Raw genomic sequence first — 20,925 nt, 5'->3', positions numbered from 1 at the left:
TGTGCGTGCGTGTGTGCGTGCGTGTGTGCGTGCGTGCGTGTGTGTGTGCGTGTGTGCGTGGGTCCGTTCGTGAACCGCAAACAGTGGACAATTTACCGTCGCTATGCTTGCTAAGGTTCGATCGCGCGACGCGTTCGTCTCTGTCGCGTTTTAGCGACGCGGTCGGCTGCGTTATACGATCATCTTGCGGTTACGGTGGTGATGTGAGGAGAGCAAGCTTGATGAGAGAGAGAGGGCTCGAGAGAGAGGGGGAGTGAGAAGGGGAGAGAGGGAGGGAGAGGGAGGGAGAGAGAGAGAGAGAGAGAGAGAGAGAGAGAGAGAGAGAGAGAGAGAGAGAGCGAGAGCGAAAGCCGAAAGGCAGGGGAAAGGGAGAGTTTGTAATCCCATCCATATGCAATGAGTGGAACCTTGCTGGCGTTACTTGTGTATGTGTGTATTGGGCAGGTTTTTTATTATGTACATATTTACATTAGCATGTATAGCATATATAATATATACATACACATATATAGTAGCTGACAGTTTGGTGTCGTGGTTAGACGCGGTTTTGAGCGATTTGTTAATTCACAATGTTGACGTATAAAAGAATAATTATATACGTACGAATAGCATATTATGGTGATAGGATCGTGACTGAAATTCAGAAAGCGTCGGCCGCATGAAATTTACATACAGCCCTGCAATCATCATTGTAGCCGCGCTGATGCAATCTGTATAGTCTTGATTGGGAGGAAATATACACGTGTACTCACATTTCATAAATCAGCAGTGTTAAACAAGAGGCATTCGGCTCCATGCACAGGCGAAACGACATCTGACAGATCGGAACACAACTAGTATAGCACACGCCAGTGAACAAGAATACGTGTTTCTAGTGTGCGTGGCGGAACACAGGAAAAGCGAAATTGCCATGTGTAATTCCGCACAATTTTGTCCACGCGGCGGCTTGGGTCGGTACTACCGTAGCCATCGCGCCTCATGCAGCCCGGGGACCTATTTTCGTCGGAGCGAGTTTCCTATATATTGCGCATTACCGCGCACCAATCATGTATTATTAGGCAAATTAGTCGTCGGGTCATTGAGAGACTCCAATCGCTAGATTTGCTGCCAGGATATACATTGTTGGCGGCGGTCACAATGGGGTCGGCATTGTGGCCGCAGATAATACCGCTTCGAATATGTTGTAAAATCCGCTCATCGTGGCCTAGCTGACGTTGGCGGGGGAGGCGAGGGCGGAGGAGGCGAGAACAGAGGAGAGAATAGAAGCCGTGCTCTGTGGCGGGCGAGCGTGCTGCGCATTTCGCTGTCGTGTCATGTTGCGTGTGTACGTGTGTGGGTGTGCTTGCGGTCAGCCGCTGAGGCTCTGCGTGCCCCTGGTGTGACTGCCTGTGTTGTTGTAGTCGGATACGGCCGTACGGTGCTGGCTACGTGTTCGTAAGTAAGTGTTATGACTGGATGATGTGCGGTTACAGCTGCTTCCCCAGGGATGGCATATAGCGCACGCTTTATATATATATATAATATATATGCTTGTATAAGACACTGATAATGCACTGTAGTGACGAAAGGTTGCGTTGGGGGAACGTGTGGCAATTTTCAACTTATGTGATTTTTTTATTGGGTTGTGTTTTAAACATTTCCCAGCTGGTGATCGTCAGTGCTTGTGTCGCACACATGTGTACGTAGCTACCGCGTGCAATGATGCTGGGTGGACAGAGGATGCTACACAGCAGCAGTGTCTGACTGTTTGCTGCGCCGCATCGTGTAATAATGCTCCGTGGTGTCTGTTGTGGCGTCTGTAGAGTGTCTGTTGTGGTATCTGTCGCGTATCTGTTGTGGTATATGTGGTGTGTCCGTTGTGAAGCCTGGTCAGTGCATTCTAAATCGGGCAAACTTTCTGGTTAACGTGAGGGTTTCATCGTCGCAACGAATGGTTTGTAATGTGTTCTGTTTCGTTGTAGATTCGTCGGCGCATGAGCGGCCTGCGTACAGCAAGCGGCGCGGGAGCGCCCCGTTCGCGACCACTATAGATGTCTATAGCATGGACGCGAGAGTGCCATCTAAGCTCACAGTGAGTATCATCATGAGTCTATCAATATATTTTGATATCTATTGATAGACTCCTGGTAGCATCATGAATCTGACGTAGCATCAACACGTTTGATATTGAGTAAAATAACGCATGCGTCAAATTACTCAACGAAAATCTGCTGCATACGTGAGTAAAATGACTCATGCGTCATTTTACTTGAGTAAAATTACTCACGTGTGCGCCGGGCTTTATAGACTCTCGTTAATTCGTCATTAAGAAGTAGACGCGCTCCAAACGTCTCTACGGCTGCACCGACAAATGTCTTTGATGCCAACAACGACTACCAGAGGCAGTCTACTAGTAAGAAAGACTAAAGTATGAGAGCCGCAGGTGCGAGCGGCGGTATGTAAATATGTACCGTACGTATCTATCCAGCAGTGATACCTGCATATTTCCGCACGGTTTATTGATACTTGAAATCTTATGGTACAGGTTTCGTTTTCAGTAGTTCCTATCAGCGTGATATTACCGTGTGGTAGTCCTATATTTGTATTTTAATTAGCGGACTTTTGACATTGAGCAGCGTAATCGATGGTTTGTTACACAAAGCGTAGTACAATGTATTTATTGCTATAATAAGTATTAAGCCTCACGCACGCACGCACGCACACACAGTCACCCCCCCCCCACACACACACACACGCATACACGCCCCCCCCACCCACACACATATTATACACGCCCCCACACCCACACACACATATACACGCCCCCCACCCACACACACGCATGGTCAACGGTGAGTACCGGTCAATGATACACTGACTGGTACAGTAATGATACTTACGCCTAGCGATGCGTGCGTGCGTGCGTGTGCTTGCGCGCTGTTGTGTGAGTGTGTCTGTGTGTACCTGCCTCTATTTTGCCATCGTGGATGAATGGCTATCAACGAGAGTCCTTGGTGCTAGAAAGATAGAGACGGGTGCGCGCATCAGGCGCAGGGAAAATAAGCCGAAATGAAACCAATATTGCACACACGCAGACACGCCTGTACAATGCAGCGGCTTGCAAACAGTCGTTTGCATGCATTGTGCCGTGGCGGCGGAGATTTGGCGGTGCTAGACACGGTATTGTAGTGATCGGTGCCCGACCAGCGGGGGTGTCCCTATTGTACCAGCACAAATGTTTTAACTCTCCTGGTCATTACTGATGCTTCTATTGTTGACCGAAATGGTACTCAACTGGAAAAGCACTCGTAGCAGGATATATCTTATTTGATGTAAATGGGGCGGCCGTGTTTAGCTACATGCTACTTATATATATATATATATATATACAACGGCGTGCGCACGCGAGTGTATGCAAACACGATGGTTTCAAAAGCATCGGGGTTGGCAGGGCATGCGATCAGCCCGCGATCGCACGACAGGGCGCAAACACAACGCACCGCGGATGCTGATGGCACATATGCTGATGACCTGATTGCGAGTGGTGATGTTTTTTAGTTTAATTAGTTACGCGCGTGGCGAAATGTTTATCGAATGACAATCTGTGATCCGGAAGCCATAAATGGCATCAGAGCGGGCGCATCAATTGATTTATTGCTCGTCGGGCTTGCGGGGAATCAGTCGGTGCTCGTCAATTGGCGCCATCAATCACTCTCCATCTCATTTATGTGCATATCAGGTCCTGTGAATGTCATCCGGCATGTGCTACTATGTGTCACCGGCACATGCACACGCACATATATATACAAGACGATTCAGTGAATACAGACAGTATGATGGGTCATGCATGTATTGGTAATCATACATGTGCTATATATATTATATATATGTGACACGTACCACGTGCAGGATGTGTGCTGCGGATGTCAACACATCGACAAGTTCTGTTAGTGGATACTTTACACTGTGCGTGAGAAGTTTTATTCCGTAGCTAGCAACAGATATGTGCGTACGTACGTTCAGTAAATAATGGTCGCGTAGAGAAATATATCGGTATAGCACGCGGCGACAGGATACAGGTTTTGCTACGCAATCAGTCACATTCATTTACATCCTGAGAATTTGCTAGATTCACTCCACTCGCTGTGGGCCATGCCAGGTTAGTCTGAAACTGCTATAAATCAGAGGACTGAAACTAGAGGTTTGTGGGATGGCAGCTATGTGTGAGATTACCTGCATGCGTGCGTGTTAAAGTGTGTGTGGGTTGTGTAAGTAAGGTGGGTGAACATAGACCGGATTAGGTTTCATATAGTTCTATATACAAGATCAACTCGAATTGCAAAGTGATCGCAAGAAATATTTCATTATCGGGTATCATTCAAGTGTGAAGGCTTCCGAGTGTATGGTTGCATTCGGATAGCGCCGGTTGGCACAATGTGTTTGATTATCAATGCTTGGGATATTTTAAACCTATATTGTGAATAGAGTACTCACACAATATTCAACTTCGATTCATCGCGTGCGTTTCAGAGACAGCGTTTAATTCTGCTTCGCAGAATGGAGCCGAAAGTGGACTGAGCGGCTCAGCTAGTGTAAACCACTTTTGAATAATCAATAATTTGCCATTGTGGAAGTCCCTGTCTCTTTTCTGAATAACTGTGATTATTCGTCGAGCCTGGCGGGCCATTCACGAAGAATAACTTGTTTCTGGCGTGTATGAGATAGGATCGCGCCGCTGTTCCTTGACAGGCGCTAGCTGGTATTTTGCAGTGGCAAGGAAAAGTGAATTATTCCACTTTGGGATCGGCTCCGAATGGAGGTGGCGGAGGTTGGCTCATTATGGCCATTGAAACACGCATTCTCGGCGATATTCCGTCCCTGTGTCCTTCTGCAAGGCTATAATCGCGTGTCCGGTGGGTGTATCCACGTAATCTAACACTGCCACTGCGAACGGCGTTACTTCCTCCGATGAGGGAGATCTATAACTCATTTGCTCGGGATAATTGTACGTTTGAGCATTTCCCCTAACGTCCGCCTCGCTTGTTTTTTTCTCCCTGCCGCCACAGGATTATTTTCAAGGGATCTTTTCTCGGAAGTCTTTCAAGAGCAACTTGAAGCGAACAAAGAGTGTGACGAAACTCGACCAGCGCAAGAGAAGCTGCTCGGAATCGGACGGGTGAGTCGTCGCGCAGCAATGTCGCCCTAGTCGCGATTAACGCGATAGGATCGCCCGCCAGCAAGTGAAAGATGGCCATGAGCCATGCGTGACTGCGACAAAGGCGCTCCTCCTGTATGACCCTCTTATCCGTTATTACTCCTTTCCCGTGATTTTTTCGATGCATTGTAAATGAATAAAATGCGGATCGCAGTGCCTGTGTGTGTAGGGGGAGGGGGGCTACTACCCTGGTTGTCAAGCCACTGATCTGCGACAGTCTTTTATTATGCCTGGGAATTTATGTGAGCGTTTACGTGTGCACGCTGGTCGCAGAACCAGTTATCATTGTATGCTGGCTGGCAGCCAATAACCGTCTTCAAGAGCATTCAAGAGCGTACAAGTACTTAGATGTAGCGAGAGATAGGCAATTGTAAATGCTGTAAGAGAATGTTAATAATGTATATACACATACCAGGGGTTGAATATTCTAAACACGATTTTGTCAATGTTCCTAATGTACAAAAAGAGCAGGTTAATATTCGTTTTGGGATGCATTTGTTGCATAAGCATTCAGAATTTTAATGAAATCCAATAAATGTGAAACACTTTAACTGACTCATTCTAACAGATAGCGATAATGAATATTCTGATAATGTAAATAAACGTCCATATAGTAAGGGAATTATGTTAGGGGAATTTTCAGGAAGTCACGCATGCATACTCCCGTTCAAATCCGAGTCCGATCATTAAATGGCTAGTGTTTGACTCCAGACTCAGGTTAATCTAAATTCCTAGTACATAGCACATAGCTAATCTAAGTAAAATTTACACGCACACAGGGTTCAACCAAAGATGAGAACATCTCGGTCACATGAATCTCTGCTCAGCACATCTAGCATACTGTTGTCACATGACCTGATGGCAGACGACATTCAGATCAAGCGGCTGCACAGCAGCATTCTGGGTCAGGACCACTGCTTCCAGGTGTCTTCGAGCAGTGGAAGCAAGTACTACAGCTGCAAGTCAGCCGAGGAGCGCGAGAAGTGGATACAGAGGTAGCCTACGCTATAAATTTATTCTATATTCATATTTTGTTTTTAATTAAAATTTTTTTAATATCTACACGCGTTTGGTGTTATCACAGACACCAAGACTTTTGATAAAAATGTGATACATGTGTGCAAGTGAAAGAGCAAGAAGGGGGATGGCGGGAGGGAGAGACGAAGAACGAGATACAAAGAGAGTGTGAGAGAGAGAGAGAGAGAAAGAGAGTGGAGCGAGAGAGAGAGAGAGAGAGAGAGAGAGGAGGGAGAAAGAAAAGGGAATGGAGGAAGGAATGAGGAAGTAGCTTAAAGTTGAAGGGGAGAAGGAGAAACAAGCGCGCTAGGTCGTGTTGTGTTTTTATCGTGTCACTTGTATCCAAATATTTGCCAATGTCCTTGCTCTCGTTGTTAACGCAATCGAAGCTGACGATACTGACGGACACAGTTCAGTTGTTCGATAAAGAGGTGCTACTCTACTGAGCACTTCTCCCTGTTGGCAATGTGTTGTGCCGTCAGATGTGACCAAATCTGCGTCCCCTCAGAATGACTTCGACTTGCAGTTTGCGAAGGCAGCTAATCCGAGCCAAGATCGAAGCAAGCGAACTGACAATTCCTTACAAATATGGATATTAGAAACGAAAGGAGTTCAGGTCAAGAAAAGGTGAGTTGTGTGTGGTACATGGTTAAGTGTGTAACTCTTCATCTATCTTCGCCTTTGTCATCTAAATTCGTAGTCGACCCGAATTTTTGTGTTTGAATTTGTGATTTTTGATCGAATTCAGACAGAATACTATTAATAATCTCTCAATGACTGAGTGTAATGTTGCAGAATATCACATTATACGGCCACAGTCAGAATAGCTAGTAGATTTCAAACATTTAGTGTTTGTAAATACTGTCTGCCGTATGCTGCGTTTGTATTAGGATACATGAATGATTTGATTTATCATATATTTTCTTGAACGTGATCATTTTAGCAAATAATGAAGAATTGTTTGTTTTGTTGCAGGTATTTTTGTGAGCTTTGCCTCGATAAAACCCTTTATGCAAGAACGTCTTCAAAGCAGAAAGTCGACATGTGTTTCTGGGGAGAAAACTTTGAATTCAGGTTTGTATGCATAAATAAATAAATAAATCAATGAATCAATAAATAAATAAATATTATATATATATATATATATATATATATATATTATATATATATATATATATATAATATATATATATATATATATATATATATATATATATATACTGTATACATAGCACATTTACCTAATGGAAATCACAGCAGTACGGGAGGGGGAAAGTCGTGCAGCCAGCCTATGTTTATGATGAGTCACACTGCCTATTATTTTTAGTCTGCCATTTCCATTATCGATTCCCATTCTAGCACACGAGAGTATCCATTACTTCCATTACATACAGATTTATGATGCACAATGTCTGGAGAATGTTGTTTGCTAGCCCACTGTTACTAGACGCGCATCAATATCCTGAAATTATTTTTGGTTCCAGCCAGCCGGCGATCCGTTTACATTGGACCCTCGTTTTCGCGAATTGAGACAAATTTGGTCGCAGTGTTAGCATAGATTGGTGTGCGCGTGTATAGTTTTGCTGATAATGGTAATAAATGTCTGTCGCCGTCTTCCGCAGCAATCTTCCTGGTATGAGCACGGTGAACATCAATCTGTACAGAGAGGCAGACAAGAAGAAGAAGAAGGAGAAGAATTCTCTTATCGGTGTGGTCAGCATACCCGTGGACACGATCAACAGTCGCACGTTTACAGAGAAATGGTAGTAGTAGTAGTATATTTTATTTATCAAAACAGGGTAGCTACAAAACAACAACAGAGCTGGTTTCCATGTAGGCCCTGTTATCATACATTATACATCACTTTTACACACACACACGTAATGAAAATTTAATAATAAATATACTAAAGTATACCAAGACAAAATCTTGGTACGCAGCCGGTTGGAGGTCGGGGATCGAGGGATGTTGGCGGAGTGTCTAGCATTGCTGCTGTGCAATTTGCAACACGTCAGTCACGTTTTGCTCGTTGCAAAAATGAGTGATGGATTGGTCAGGCGTGGGTACATTCCTCAATTGTATGCGAGCGTTGCGTATTAGCACGGCACGTTTGCGTAGTGTGTGAACAGTACGTGCATGGCGTGTGGTTGTTATATATGTGGTTGCATGCTGTACGCGCGTGCGTGTGCGTATGCGAGGAACGAACTGAAAGATGATCAAAAGTGTGTTCGGATCTGGTTGCCCAAGGCTCACTGTCAATGCAAGACTCATCATCATCATGCAATCATATAGTCACCATTGATTGTGCACTGTTTACATGCCACAGCGCAATTTCCACGATGATCAGCCATCCTTGACAGCGTTCAACATTAACGTATCAAGTATCCGCTTCACTCACTACGAACCTAATTACTTTCCAGGTATCCTGTGACGTGCTTGGGGATGGTGAAGCCGGGAAAGTCGGAGACGGTCGGGATACGCCTCAAGCTTCGCTACCAGTCAGTCAACATTCTGCCTCTAGAATATTACCAGGATCTCATTACGGTGAGTACCACGGTCGGACGCCGGGGAATTTACGTCGCAAAATTCACAGGGCTACTTTTAGGAATTGCTAGAGCCCTCGCTCGTCGATAAGCAATCTGTAATGGCATAGCTGGGTGCGAAAGTAAGCATTCGGTCGTCGGCATATGGTCTATTAAATTTCGTAAACGTTTATTCTGGTAGTTTGGATGTTTTTGCCGACGTTTCTGTTGTTTTATTCGCTGTTTTTAGCATGTTTATGCCTGCAGTTGGGCTTTTTATGAGTTTATTTTGAGCAAGGTTGTACTAAACTCGGCACTAAAGGGAAATAATTCAAATCTGTGTTTATTAAACCCAGTTATGATCAGCTTTTTGATCAGTAGTCCACCTGCCTACTTATATGTAAATTACTATTAGTAGTGTACTGTTAGTTTAATGCTGAAATCACACCCTGCTGAGATACATTGACTTTACAATTACATCCATGGGTTGATATTAATGATAATAATCAGAATGCTGTCATTCGTTCTGTGATCTAAAGGTTGCTAGTTTACTAAATATTACATATAGGCGTCCTACATAGAGGTGACATCCCGATAATTGTTGAATGATTATATCATATTATGGTGTTTATATAGTGTATAGTCTTATAGTTATTATAATATAGTCAAAATTAATCAACAAATATAGGCTAACTCAATAATACCCGCAGTGGGAGTGTTGTTGCTTAAAATTGTAAGTCATTGTTCTGTCGTCCTATTAACATATATATATAATCAGGTTCTTTTAGAAGCTGGTTAAAGAAAAAGTAAGTGTTTGCTCCAGGTTTTTGCCTAATTTATATTGGCTTGCCGTCAGCACTGACTCTGTATTTTACGCTCTCTACTGCAGTACATATCAGCAGAGTACAAGCACTTGTGTGAGATGCTGGAGCCAGTGATAAGTGTGAAGGCCAAGGAAGACCTAGCTACCAAGATGGTTCATATAATGCAGAAGCGCGGCAAGGCGAAGGAGTTTCTCTGTGATATTGTTATGGCTGATGTTGACCGGTTAGGTAAGAGACAGTATTCCTATGATGCTGTGTGATTCCTACGATGAAGTTTCGTGTTGAATTGCGTTACGTATAAATTAATCATAGATTCTCAACCCCCACAAGCACAAATTAACCATTTTGGACACCCGTGCATTTAAATTGTTCCTGCGTGGGGAAAAAATTCCCATAGTTGTTTGTAGTGCTACAAGAAATTTATTGTTTTACTTATCAGTCCTTCACTGTGTCATACCTATCAGTCCTTCAACCCTGAATGTGACAAGTATAGTGGTGGTCCTGGCTGCTAAGTAATCAGTAGTTTGATTTGTTTTCGCAATTATTTATAACAAATTATGAAGGATTTATTTAAAATATTTGTCCTTTAATCTGACATTTAGTATTAGGTAGAGCGATTACAGGATTAAGGACCGATTACAGTTGTACCTATTAACACAAGTTTCACAAACTATGGTATTCATACTGGATGGTTGGAATGTGAAGCTCTTGATTTGTTATGCTTTCACCCTATATGTCCTCCCTACATTTCACAATACTGGAACGTGAAGAGCACATGTAGAATAAGTATAATGGTAATCATCCATAAAAACCCTCAGTGAGTGAAACACTTTCGGATGCCTGTACAAATATTAATTCAGCACCATGCTGTGTGTAACTGGGGTGATACGACTGATATGTAAACAGAATACGTGGGCGAGAGGCTGCTGCATTAACAGATCTGTCGCAGCTGCATTTTGCTCGCAAATCTGCTTACTGTGCATCTGCTTTGCTAACTCCCTTTATCTGCATGGCCATATATCCATCAGCATAGGGACAGACGTTCTGTAAGCGACGAAGTGTTTGAATTTTAACTTACCGAATAACACAGCGATCATTGTTCACACGGCAACAGCTTTGTCAACACCACCGCCGTTTATGCCCCACAGTCTGCAACAAGAAAAATAATTCGCGAATGTGTTAAGTCAACAGCGCACGTTTTCCTCGCATTCACGCGGGTGTCAGCTCAATGGTTACTATGAATACAGCACGGGAACACAGTGGCAAGATGAGACCAGGATTATCTTGGCGCGGCCGGCTATGAAAACGCTCAATTTTCGCGCCGTTTTCAGAGCACGAGAACTTGACGTTCCGGGGCAACTCGATAGCAACCAAAGCGATGGAGGCGTACATGAAGCTAGTCGGTGAGAAGTACCTGCAAGACACACTGTCTGAGTTCATCAAGACGGTGCTGGATGCGCAGGATGACTGCGAGGTAGGAATCGCAGCTGCGAAACAAGTAGTTGAAGTCGGTCGATGTGCAAGGTCCCTATATGGTACCTACCTTCTCTGTACTGGAGATTGTGGGTTTTAGCTTAATTGTTTCACTTGTAAGTTGTTTTTATGCTCGTGTATAATGTCAGCGTCACCAGTTTTGCTTTTTCCGTGGTGTGTAGGTCGACCCCACGAAGGTGGCCAACAATAGCAGTTTGGCAAAGCATCAAGCCAGCTTGACAATGTATTGTGAGATGGTGTGGTGTAAGATCATCAACTCAGGCTGTTATTTTCCCAGGTAATCTCCACTGGCCTGTAGCTCGTTTTCGTATTAGATATGATTGTTTTTATTGTGGCTGACCCAATTTCACATAGAACAACTGACTGACTGACATTAATAGCGCTAGCATGTGATCCTCTATTGCGTCGACATCCTATTCTCTCAGATTAACACGGCTGCGCGACTTATGTTTGTACTGTCTGTATGCAAAATCCTTTATGTAGGGCAACAACCGGCCCCAAAGCATCAGATTTAATTCTCAACATCTATAATGGCCGTTTCGAGTTCGAATCATGTAACTGTCAAATAACAATGATCACTCATCATCATAATGTTGCTCACTTCCACTCGTGCTTCTAAAGGCAAGCCAGCCTTCCCGAAGGACAGTAACTCGCCTAGAAATCGTTTGTGCAGTTTGTTTTATTCCTTCTTATTTTTTATTTATTATTTTTTATTTTTTTTCCCTGCAATCATGTTTTATTTGCGTTCGCAGTGAACTGAAAGCCGTGTTCGGCATGATTCGCGAGAAGCTCGTGGCGCGCGAGCAAGAAGACATCGCCGACAACCTTATCTCCAGCTGCATCTTCCTGCGGTGAGCTTTACGGCGCCTCGTAAAACGCCCGCGTGTGATTGACGCGCCGTGATGGACGCGCGCACGCTCACGAAATAACAAGTAGCGCACGTCAAAGAGTGTTGGCGCTGTTGACGCCTTTGTCTCGAAGGTTTGGGGTGTAAAATTAAAATCGGTTACGAGCCACCCCGACAATCGTACTATAGGATGCTTCCGCTACGTGCGATATATAATGCAAATCTGATTAATGCATAAAAGATTATATTGCATCCCAGATGATTTGGGTACATAAATTCATTGGCACGCCACCTGTTGACACGCACCAAGTGACTACCTGCAATAAAACTCACATATAATAGCAGGCGTGCGCAATCAAACGAATGGGGTATGCATATTTTGGCCATCGTGTAAAGCTAGCCTATTCGCGTGCAGTTATTCATAAAAATTGCTCTATGTACAGGTTCCTGTGTCCAGCGATCCTCGCCCCTAGCCTATTTGGCTTGACGCAAGAGTTCCCACAGGACCGGGCGGCACGGAATCTCACGATGACTGCCAAAACTATCCAAAATTTGGCAAATTTTAACAGGTACTGTATGCATTCTGCGATGCAATCCTTGTCTGTGTAGCTTATGCAGTTGCATTGCTGTGAGTGTTGTTAAATATTACTACATGCATCTGTGTGCATCCTTGATGATTTATGCAAATCATTGTTGTATCGGTATCAAATATATTGAATAATGATAGTTTGGGTTTGCATGTAGTATCTTATATGAATTACATTGCTAATCCGTTTCGCATTGCGTTTTCAGGTTTGGAAGTAAGGAGGAGTTCATGAAATTCATGAACGATTTTGTGGAGCATCAATGGGGCAACATGAAAAGCTTCCTGCGACAAATATCAGTAAGTCATTAGATACGCCTACCGTGATACACCCCTCAAGGCCTTTTTGCTTGCAGTAACCATATATTGCTGGTTTTACACTATAGTGTTTTTACTTTCAGATCTGAACTAAATTTGTAAAGAGCAATCAATGTTCTATCAACAGAAGTATGGTGATGTGAAATTCTAAAACTTTCTTTGCAGACCACATCCAAAGACGATAGCAATTATCTGGAGTATGATGGCTACATTGACCTTGGGAAAGAACTCTCCATACTGCACACTGTCCTCAGTGAAAGCCTACGCAAAGTGAATAAGGTACGAATCTCTCTCCATCTCACTCTCTCTTTCCCTTCCTCTTGCCTTCCTCCCTAGCACCCTCATCTCTTTCCCTAGCCCCTCCCATCTCCCTGTCTCTCTCTCTCTCTATATATATATATATATGTATAAATATTTTGGCATTTTTAAACTAATTCTAAAATGCCTGTAGGCTATGGAATAAACTTGTTCTAGTTTTTTGCAGATATTTCAAATAGGTCCAAGCAAGAATTCTATTAAACTTTCAATCTAGTTTCTCCAAATGTTTCCGTGCTTGCAAAACTCGGAAATACCCCGGGGGGGGGGCAACTAGATCTAAGGTTGTTTTTGAACAGCTGCATTTGAGTAAGACACAGGCGGCCGCGTTGCTGATATCGTGGCTAATATTCGCCTTCCTTTCTCAGGGGCCCTGTCCCACACAGCTCGTGAAGCTGCACGAGATTCTACTCAACATCTCCGAGGACCAAAAAAACCCGACGGGCAGCGGCAGCAGGCAGCGCGCGGCCCCTAACAAGAAGTACACGGACGCGAGTCTGTCGAGCACCAGTGACCTAACGATGGTGTCCGCGCCGTGCAAGACGTCGACTCTCGGCCGCGGGGCGACGACGAAACCCAAGTTGCGCAGCGCGAGGCGCGCCAACTTTGATCTGAGCTCGAGCAGCGACGAGTACAGCACGCTGGAGAGCAATCGCGATCGCACCGAGCAGCTGCGCAAGCGCCTGCTCAACGGCGTCGGCAACGGCGACTACATGGACATCATCAGCATCATGGACGAGATGCAGGACGAGCACAACACATCGGGCGAGATGGACGCGGGCCAGAGCACCCGCTGCGGCGGCAGCGGCGGCGGCAGTAACAACATGCAGGGCAGTCAGATGAGCATCAGCCAGCTGTCGAACGTGACGTCGTCCGGTTACCAGTCGTTCGCGCTCAGCCAGTCAAGCTCGCCGACTGATGCGGCGGCGCGCGAGTCGGTCGCGAGCTCGCCGCCGGCAGCGCGACCCGCGCCGCTCTCGTTCGCCAACCCGCTCTACCACTGCCCGATCAGCCCCGTGAAGCGGCTCAGCCTCGTTGCCGGCGGCAACGACCGCCGCACGTCGCGCTCCTCCAGCTGCAGCTCTGTGAGCGCTAACGTCAGCGACGACGACGATGACGACGACGACGCTGACGATGGCACGGTGCTGCACGCGCACCCGCTGCGTAAACTCTCACGCGAGGAGTCGTGCTCGGACGAGAGCGCGTCCGTGGCTCTGCCCGTGGCAACGCGGCGGCGCGACGCGACGCACGCGAACACGCTGCCTGCGGGAGCGGCCGCTCGCTCGCTCTCGGACGCCTGCGACAATGCGCGGTCGCCGCACACGTGGGCGGCGGCGAGCCCGCAGCTTGGAGGCGGGTCGGACTCCTCGCTGCTTGTCGAAAATCGCGCGTACTGGACGTTAGAGTCGGTGCACGCGAATCGGCCGCGGCCGAAGCCGAGGAAGAGTGCCTCGCAGGAACCTGAGCCGACCGAACACACAGAGAAAAAGGTAGGCAGGGGATGTGCAGGGTTTCTTCTGATGGGAAATTAGACAAAGGAAGTAATGGCCAGTTTGGAAAAAAAATGCGCATGATGGATTCAAATACAGGATGTATTGATATACTTATAGGTATATAGATACGTAACAGGATATACTTATCAGTCAATACACGGACATTTTCACAACGGCGATGTTAAATTTGACAACGGCGGTGCGCCACTGTGCCTCCTATGTATAAGAAACCCTGGTGTGGCAGACACGGGTTACGAATTTGACAAGCCTGTTTGTGCAAAAATTTGGGAAAAGGTTTGCACAAATATTTATGTCATTCATATATGTTCATTCTGTGTCTTATAGCTTCATGGCATCTAAGAGTTGGGTAGTTGACATGCACCCTATAGAACCAGTCTAGGTCCCTATTCCATACATGCCGACTTACTTTAATGACACAGTTATATGGAAACTCCGCTTGGTTCTTAAGCGAGTACTTGCAAGCACTAGGTTCTTAAGTACTTGTACTTACTAAATTCTCACAAGGTGCACTCGCTCATGTAAACATGTAGTAAGATGGCTTTATCAAGTAATATCTTACAGATATCTAAGCATATGAAATATTCTGAAAATTAAGCAATTTCTAGTAAGTAATAGCTTCTAAGTCACTAATTTCTCGCCAGCTGGTACTTGCGTTGTACCGGATTGTACTTAGTCGCCTGTGACAAGTGATCTTGTACGTGCGTCAAATCGTGTTTTGAGTGTATGTACCCCAGCGTGCATATTAACAATAGCAACACGAAGCCCTCGTGCCTTCCGTCAGGGTATTAGCCAGGAATGAGTATTGTGGGAGTGCAGAAAAAATGTTTGAGAGTGCAATTTTTACAATGTACACGGCTTTAGATCAATATTTTAGGCCGTGCTACACATTTTTGGCCGTGCAGTTTCAAAACTGAACGTGCAAATCACGGTTGCACGGCTCGCTGGCTAATACGTTGCCTTCCGCATGTGTAATGTCATGCATCGCTTGCCTCTTGCAGCAGTTGATTGAGCAGGTGTCGCTGCTGCAGGAGCAGCTCCAGCAGATGCAGCTACAACTGGGCGAGGCTGAGCAGCGGCTGTCCGAGCAGAACAAGCAGGCGCAGGAGGAGGTGCACGAGTGGAAGAGCCGCTACGAGGAGGGCGAGATGCTGCTCAGTGAGCAGCAGGAGGAGAAGGATCAGCAGATGAAGAACATCATCGCGAGGTGAGCCGCAGGGCGCCCGCGCGAGTTGCTGCGACGTTTTTTGCCTTGCAGGAGAGAGAGAGTCGCCGGCTGCAGTGACGGCTGCCGTGGTTCCAGCTACCGATTGACACTTCTCCCCGTGTTCCCTCTTGGCAGCCGTGTTCAACAGTGTGCGTGTGCGTGCGTGGGCGTACCGTTGTTACTCGACAGAGGTCCAACTGTAGCCCTTTTCACTCCGATCTTCAACCCGAACAGTCACGGTTTCTTTCCGAGTGATTTCTGAGTGGCCAATCCACCGAACAAAGGCACATGCCAATGTCTGATTGGGTCTTAAGGTCAAAGCGAAATTGTGCAACCTGGTGTAAACAGTGTAACGGTCTTTAAAATTGGGCAACTTTGCCTGTCATACAGGGTGTTAGGCAAAAGTGACTGAATGCACTGGTTAAAGGGTTATGAAGGGCCGTTTACAACTGGTGCTATCCTATATAGTATCACAATTTCAAAATGCAGACATGAGGATAAAGGGGTTTTATATTAAACTGTTTTCCAGGAAACGGTCGATAGAAATGCAGCAGTGATCGCTCTGCTGCAGGATGCTTTAGACACAGATGGAATGGTGCAGGTGTACTGCAACAGTTTTAGGTACCTATAGAGAGTTGCTGTCCCGTGCGTACAGTAGACACATGGCATACGATCATCAGGATGCTTGTATATCGCACTGGGGAGTAGATGCTTGTGCTCTGTCTTATCGCTTTCAGTGGATTTGTAATATCACCCACCATCTTGTGGTCTTTCATCTCGTGTCTATATTCTCCCATAGCACACAGAAACCCTCGTAGCTCACAGGGATGGTTTGATAGAGCTGGTGCGATTGCCGCTGCAATGTTGTCCTTTTCCTTACACGTTGAACGTGTTGAACACAGATGTCTATTTATGTGTATGTATGTATTTATGTACAAATAAGATGTTGAAGTCGTAATTTAAAAAACGCTTTTTACAACGTGGCAAATTAATAGTGTCAGTATTAAAGTGGTGTAAAAAATGAAGTAATTTTCTTTGTATCACATGCACACAGTGTGAACCAGTGTCAAGGTAAACATTTAACGGGGAAATACATGTTGCGTGTTTTAACATTTACATGATTATTATTATGTATATTATGTATTTATTATTATGTGTTTTGAGAATTTACATGTTACAATGTACTCCATGTAATAGACCTTTTCACACCAAACTTTGCCGAACATAACGGTTGTTGTCAAAGTGTCGCTACCAAAATATTATTAGTTCGCAGTCTTGCGTTTATCCTGGGCTTACCTGGTGTGTGAAACACCTAGTGTTTCATAAAATGACTGCATCTAAGTGAAAGGGTCTATAAATTCACGATTTACATTACAAGCATGTTCCGTCCGTCAGCTTCTGTACACGTGTTATTTGCTTTTGTGCAGCTTTTGTCTCTTCGCAAATGACTGTCATGTTAAGTTGTCATCAAAAAAATTTAGTTAATGTAATTTATCATATGTATTCGTCAGTACCAGTGGCGTAAACTCAACTGTTACATTGTTTGGCATTATTTAAGTGTAAAATTTACCAAGTAGGTATAATAGAGATGTTACCATGTGCACGTTATTTTCATAACTTTTTTATGATATAGTGATTCAGAATTTCATCAGACTACTGAGCAATTTGTCATCTATTTTGGGCATAGCCGTTTAGTTTTTAAACTTATAAGTGGTATTGATAATGTTTATATATAATATATAATGTCAGGGGTTAATAATGACAAATTTGTCATTATTAACCCCTGATAATGTTTATATATATATATATATGCTTATTATTTATATTTATTAAAACGGCTGCAAGCATGCACACATGTAACGTGGGCTCGATGATAGCTACAGAGGCAGTCGTGACACTTCGATAACGAACGCGGCTCTCCTTGTGATCGCAGGTTGATCGGTGTCGAGGAGGAACTACGCAAGGAGCAGCAGGAGATGCAGAACGTCGTCGTCGTGAAGCAGAAGATCATCGACGCGCAGGAGCGGCGCATACAGTCGCTCGACAGCGCAAACAACCGCCTGCTGGCCGCGCTCACGCAGCTCAAGGATCGCTACCACAACTCCGAGAACCTGGCGCCGCCGCCGCCGCCGCTGTCTCCCGGCATGCACCACGTGTCCGCGGACAACGCCGCGTTCCGTAGCAGCTCCTGTTAGCGCTGTCTGGGGCGTGTTGCCGTGCAGAAACGCGCGCCAAGCTGCAGACTTGCGTATGCCGGGTATTGCGCTGCTAAGATAGAGCGTGAATGGGAGTCTCAAAATGTTGTAGGTATCGGAAAAGTAAGTTTCCGATACAACTGATGCATCATTATATGTAACTCGCTCACCCATTATTGACTGTAAATGTAAGCCGCGGTGGGTGAAACTTATTTATTGCACATCCTTGCCCAGGGATCAATGATGCGCTTGATCAAATCGCAAATAGTATTCCGCATATGTTAGCTATGAAGAGGACTGCCTACCAAAACAATAGCCCTTTCAAGACCTTTTTGTGTGGGATTAAATTTCTACATACCTACTTATTTACTATTTTCCTTACATAATTTCTTCGCACTACAGCACTAATGATACGGCCTATTTTCTCTTCAGTGGACGGTATCGTTTCTAATGAGTAGACCATGGCCATGGGCCGTTTATAAATAATGTTGACTTCCAGTAGTGTGGGCGAACGAAACTCGTGGTTGTGGCCAATTGCTGAGGTCAACTTTCTTCTGGGACGTCATCTAATGTAACGAGTGCTAATAATGAAAACAACTAATTAATGATTTCATCTTGCGATACATGTACATAGATTTCGTTCATGTAGTAGACCATTGCCTTGTTAAGGGCTCATGTTCAGGACTGTATCAAGCATGTGCAGCTGTGTGGAGTGGAGGGAAATAGTGACGCATGTCATTTTGATCGTGTGTGTATTGGTGTCCGCTCAAAGTTTTTAACGTGAATTTCGCTCAAACTTTCCAACGTGTATTTCGCTCAGAATTGTTGCCTTTTCTCAGAGTTATTTACTTTCTGTGAGTAAACTTGCATAGAGCATGTGCACTTAGTTTTCACCATGTGAGGTAATTATTTAGTATATATACCAGGAAGTACTAGCATGAAGGCAATTAGTTTTGTTTTAGAAAATGCATGCTTATTTCTCAGAGCACGGGATTTCTTAGTTATGATCAAAAATGTACTTTGATAATACACCTGTAGCTGCAAATCAAAATTACGTATCAATGCTGGGAAACGAGTGTTGATTTGCGACATTCAACAGTTTATTGCAGTTATTTCCAGGAAGCATTATTGAATTTTTAATGTGTACTGTTAAGCAAATAATTGTGCAACACACGTTTATATACAAAGATCGGAAAGAAGTTTGATTGTTGTGAGGTTTTGTAAATAATGTTCTGCACCATTATATTCATTTACTATATGTATATTTATACATTTGTTTATTATAAACACTGCTGTATAAAATTTGCGTCTGTTGCCCCTGCACTTCGCCTCTTATTCGTGCATTGTTTGTAAAGATGTTTATTAGAATATTACAATGCATTGTTTGGTCATGTATATATTTCCTGTACAATTACCCTGTATACAGTTCAGTAAGATCATAGATTCACTGCCATTTCAATCTTCCTTAACTCTGGAGGGTTTGTGTATCTGCACGTACCCGTATGTATAACTGTACTATAGATATTGCAGAATTTAATTTAAAATATTTATATGCACTGGGAATCAGTTGTTTCTCGCTTTCTCTCACTTCTCCCTCTTCCTTGCTTTCTCCACCCATCCCTTTCTTCATTCTAAATGTGGCGGCCCTTAATACTGTACAGTATTCAATTTTATTTGAAAATAAGATGATTTCTAACCAGTAAAAAAGGTACACATCAGTCCATAAAATATCCCAGATTTCAGATTGTATATATTGCAAGCTATTACTAGATTTGTAACAAGAGCAGGCTAAAGTCATACACATTCACATACCTGGAAATTTTGTGGGGATATAGTACTGGTATTCACTGATCTAGTAGTTTTATTTACATATGGTTCTAGCTTACAACTCTTTGATCCGTCTACACCATCACAGTGAGTTTGATCATCTTAAAAACTGTTTCTATTTTACGCATGTATGTATTGTCTGTAATATTATATACTATTTATGATTTTTAAAGGAATTACTATTATTCACAGTAATAATAGCAATTCCTCAGTATCATGGCCAACTGTGCATGACTGTAAAAATGAGATAAATTTATAGATGCATGTATTAAATTTAAAAAAGATGTGTGTACATTTCCTACAATAACTTATTATGCTACTGTGAAAAGTACACTAGTTGCATCTCGATCACATCAAGATCAAGGCTGATGTGGTTTAAAAGTGCATTAGCTATTAAATGGCTGGGTTTCTGAATAAAAATGTAATGTACGTGTATATTACAACTTTTACATGTTTATCTGCCTGAAAATTTTAGTACACAATCACCTACAATCTGTGCCATTGAGTATTTATAGTAAATATTAGCCAGTCAAACTGTCATACATACAGTTGTGATATTTACACTTTATTACAAATGTTTACAAATAGTTTTCATGGTATCATAATTACAAATAATCAGATATGCATGGCTAACTATTACACACCTATATTCAGCTTTCAGCCCACTTGCTCCTAATTATACATAGCATCACTTAAAGGCTCACAGTGCGCATCCAAACGCTAATTTCTTCAGTACTAGACTAGCAAGTACTTCGTGTCATGCATAATCACACTACCTTATGACAAAATAAACTCTAGTTTCTCCCATTTCACTGCGCGTTTGCTTAAAACCCACAAGAATGAGGTGAGAAAACTGGCATTCTGGCGCAAACGCCAACTGTTTGCCAAACAAAATAGCCTCGAAGTGGTGACGTGACGTCACATGTTTTTATCTTTGCTGCGCCCGTACCGCTGTACCGCAGCACCGCTGCACGGTTGCTTGGGGATTGGGGAAACTGTCGACAACATCAGAGAATTTCAACAACATTGGAGGTATTTTCAAAATACCTTTTATAAGACAACGCGCAGTGA

General features: G+C 44.0%; 1 protein-coding gene across 1 annotated transcript; it reads left to right on the top strand.

Annotated features, from left to right (window-relative positions):
- Window positions 1-6,567: 6,567 nt before the first annotated feature.
- Window positions 6,568-18,027, top strand: LOC106805220 (ras GTPase-activating protein nGAP-like). Its single transcript, XM_014806728.1, has 15 exons — window positions 6,568-6,642; window positions 6,720-6,838; window positions 7,187-7,285; window positions 7,834-7,974; window positions 8,632-8,755; window positions 9,623-9,785; window positions 10,889-11,031; window positions 11,213-11,328; window positions 11,804-11,902; window positions 12,342-12,467; window positions 12,691-12,781; window positions 12,965-13,078; window positions 13,483-14,604; window positions 15,627-15,832; window positions 17,766-18,027. Exons 1-15 carry the CDS (start codon window positions 6,568-6,570, stop codon window positions 18,025-18,027), a joined length of 3,000 nt encoding a protein of 999 aa, XP_014662214.1.
- Window positions 18,028-20,925: the final 2,898 nt, after the last annotated feature.

This window comes from Priapulus caudatus, unplaced genomic scaffold (assembly GCF_000485595.1).
Source record: "Priapulus caudatus unplaced genomic scaffold, Priapulus_caudatus-5.0.1 Scaffold106, whole genome shotgun sequence".
NCBI lineage: Eukaryota > Metazoa > Priapulida > Priapulimorpha > Priapulimorphida > Priapulidae > Priapulus > Priapulus caudatus.
This window is presented reverse-complemented; position numbering and strand designations above follow the sequence as displayed.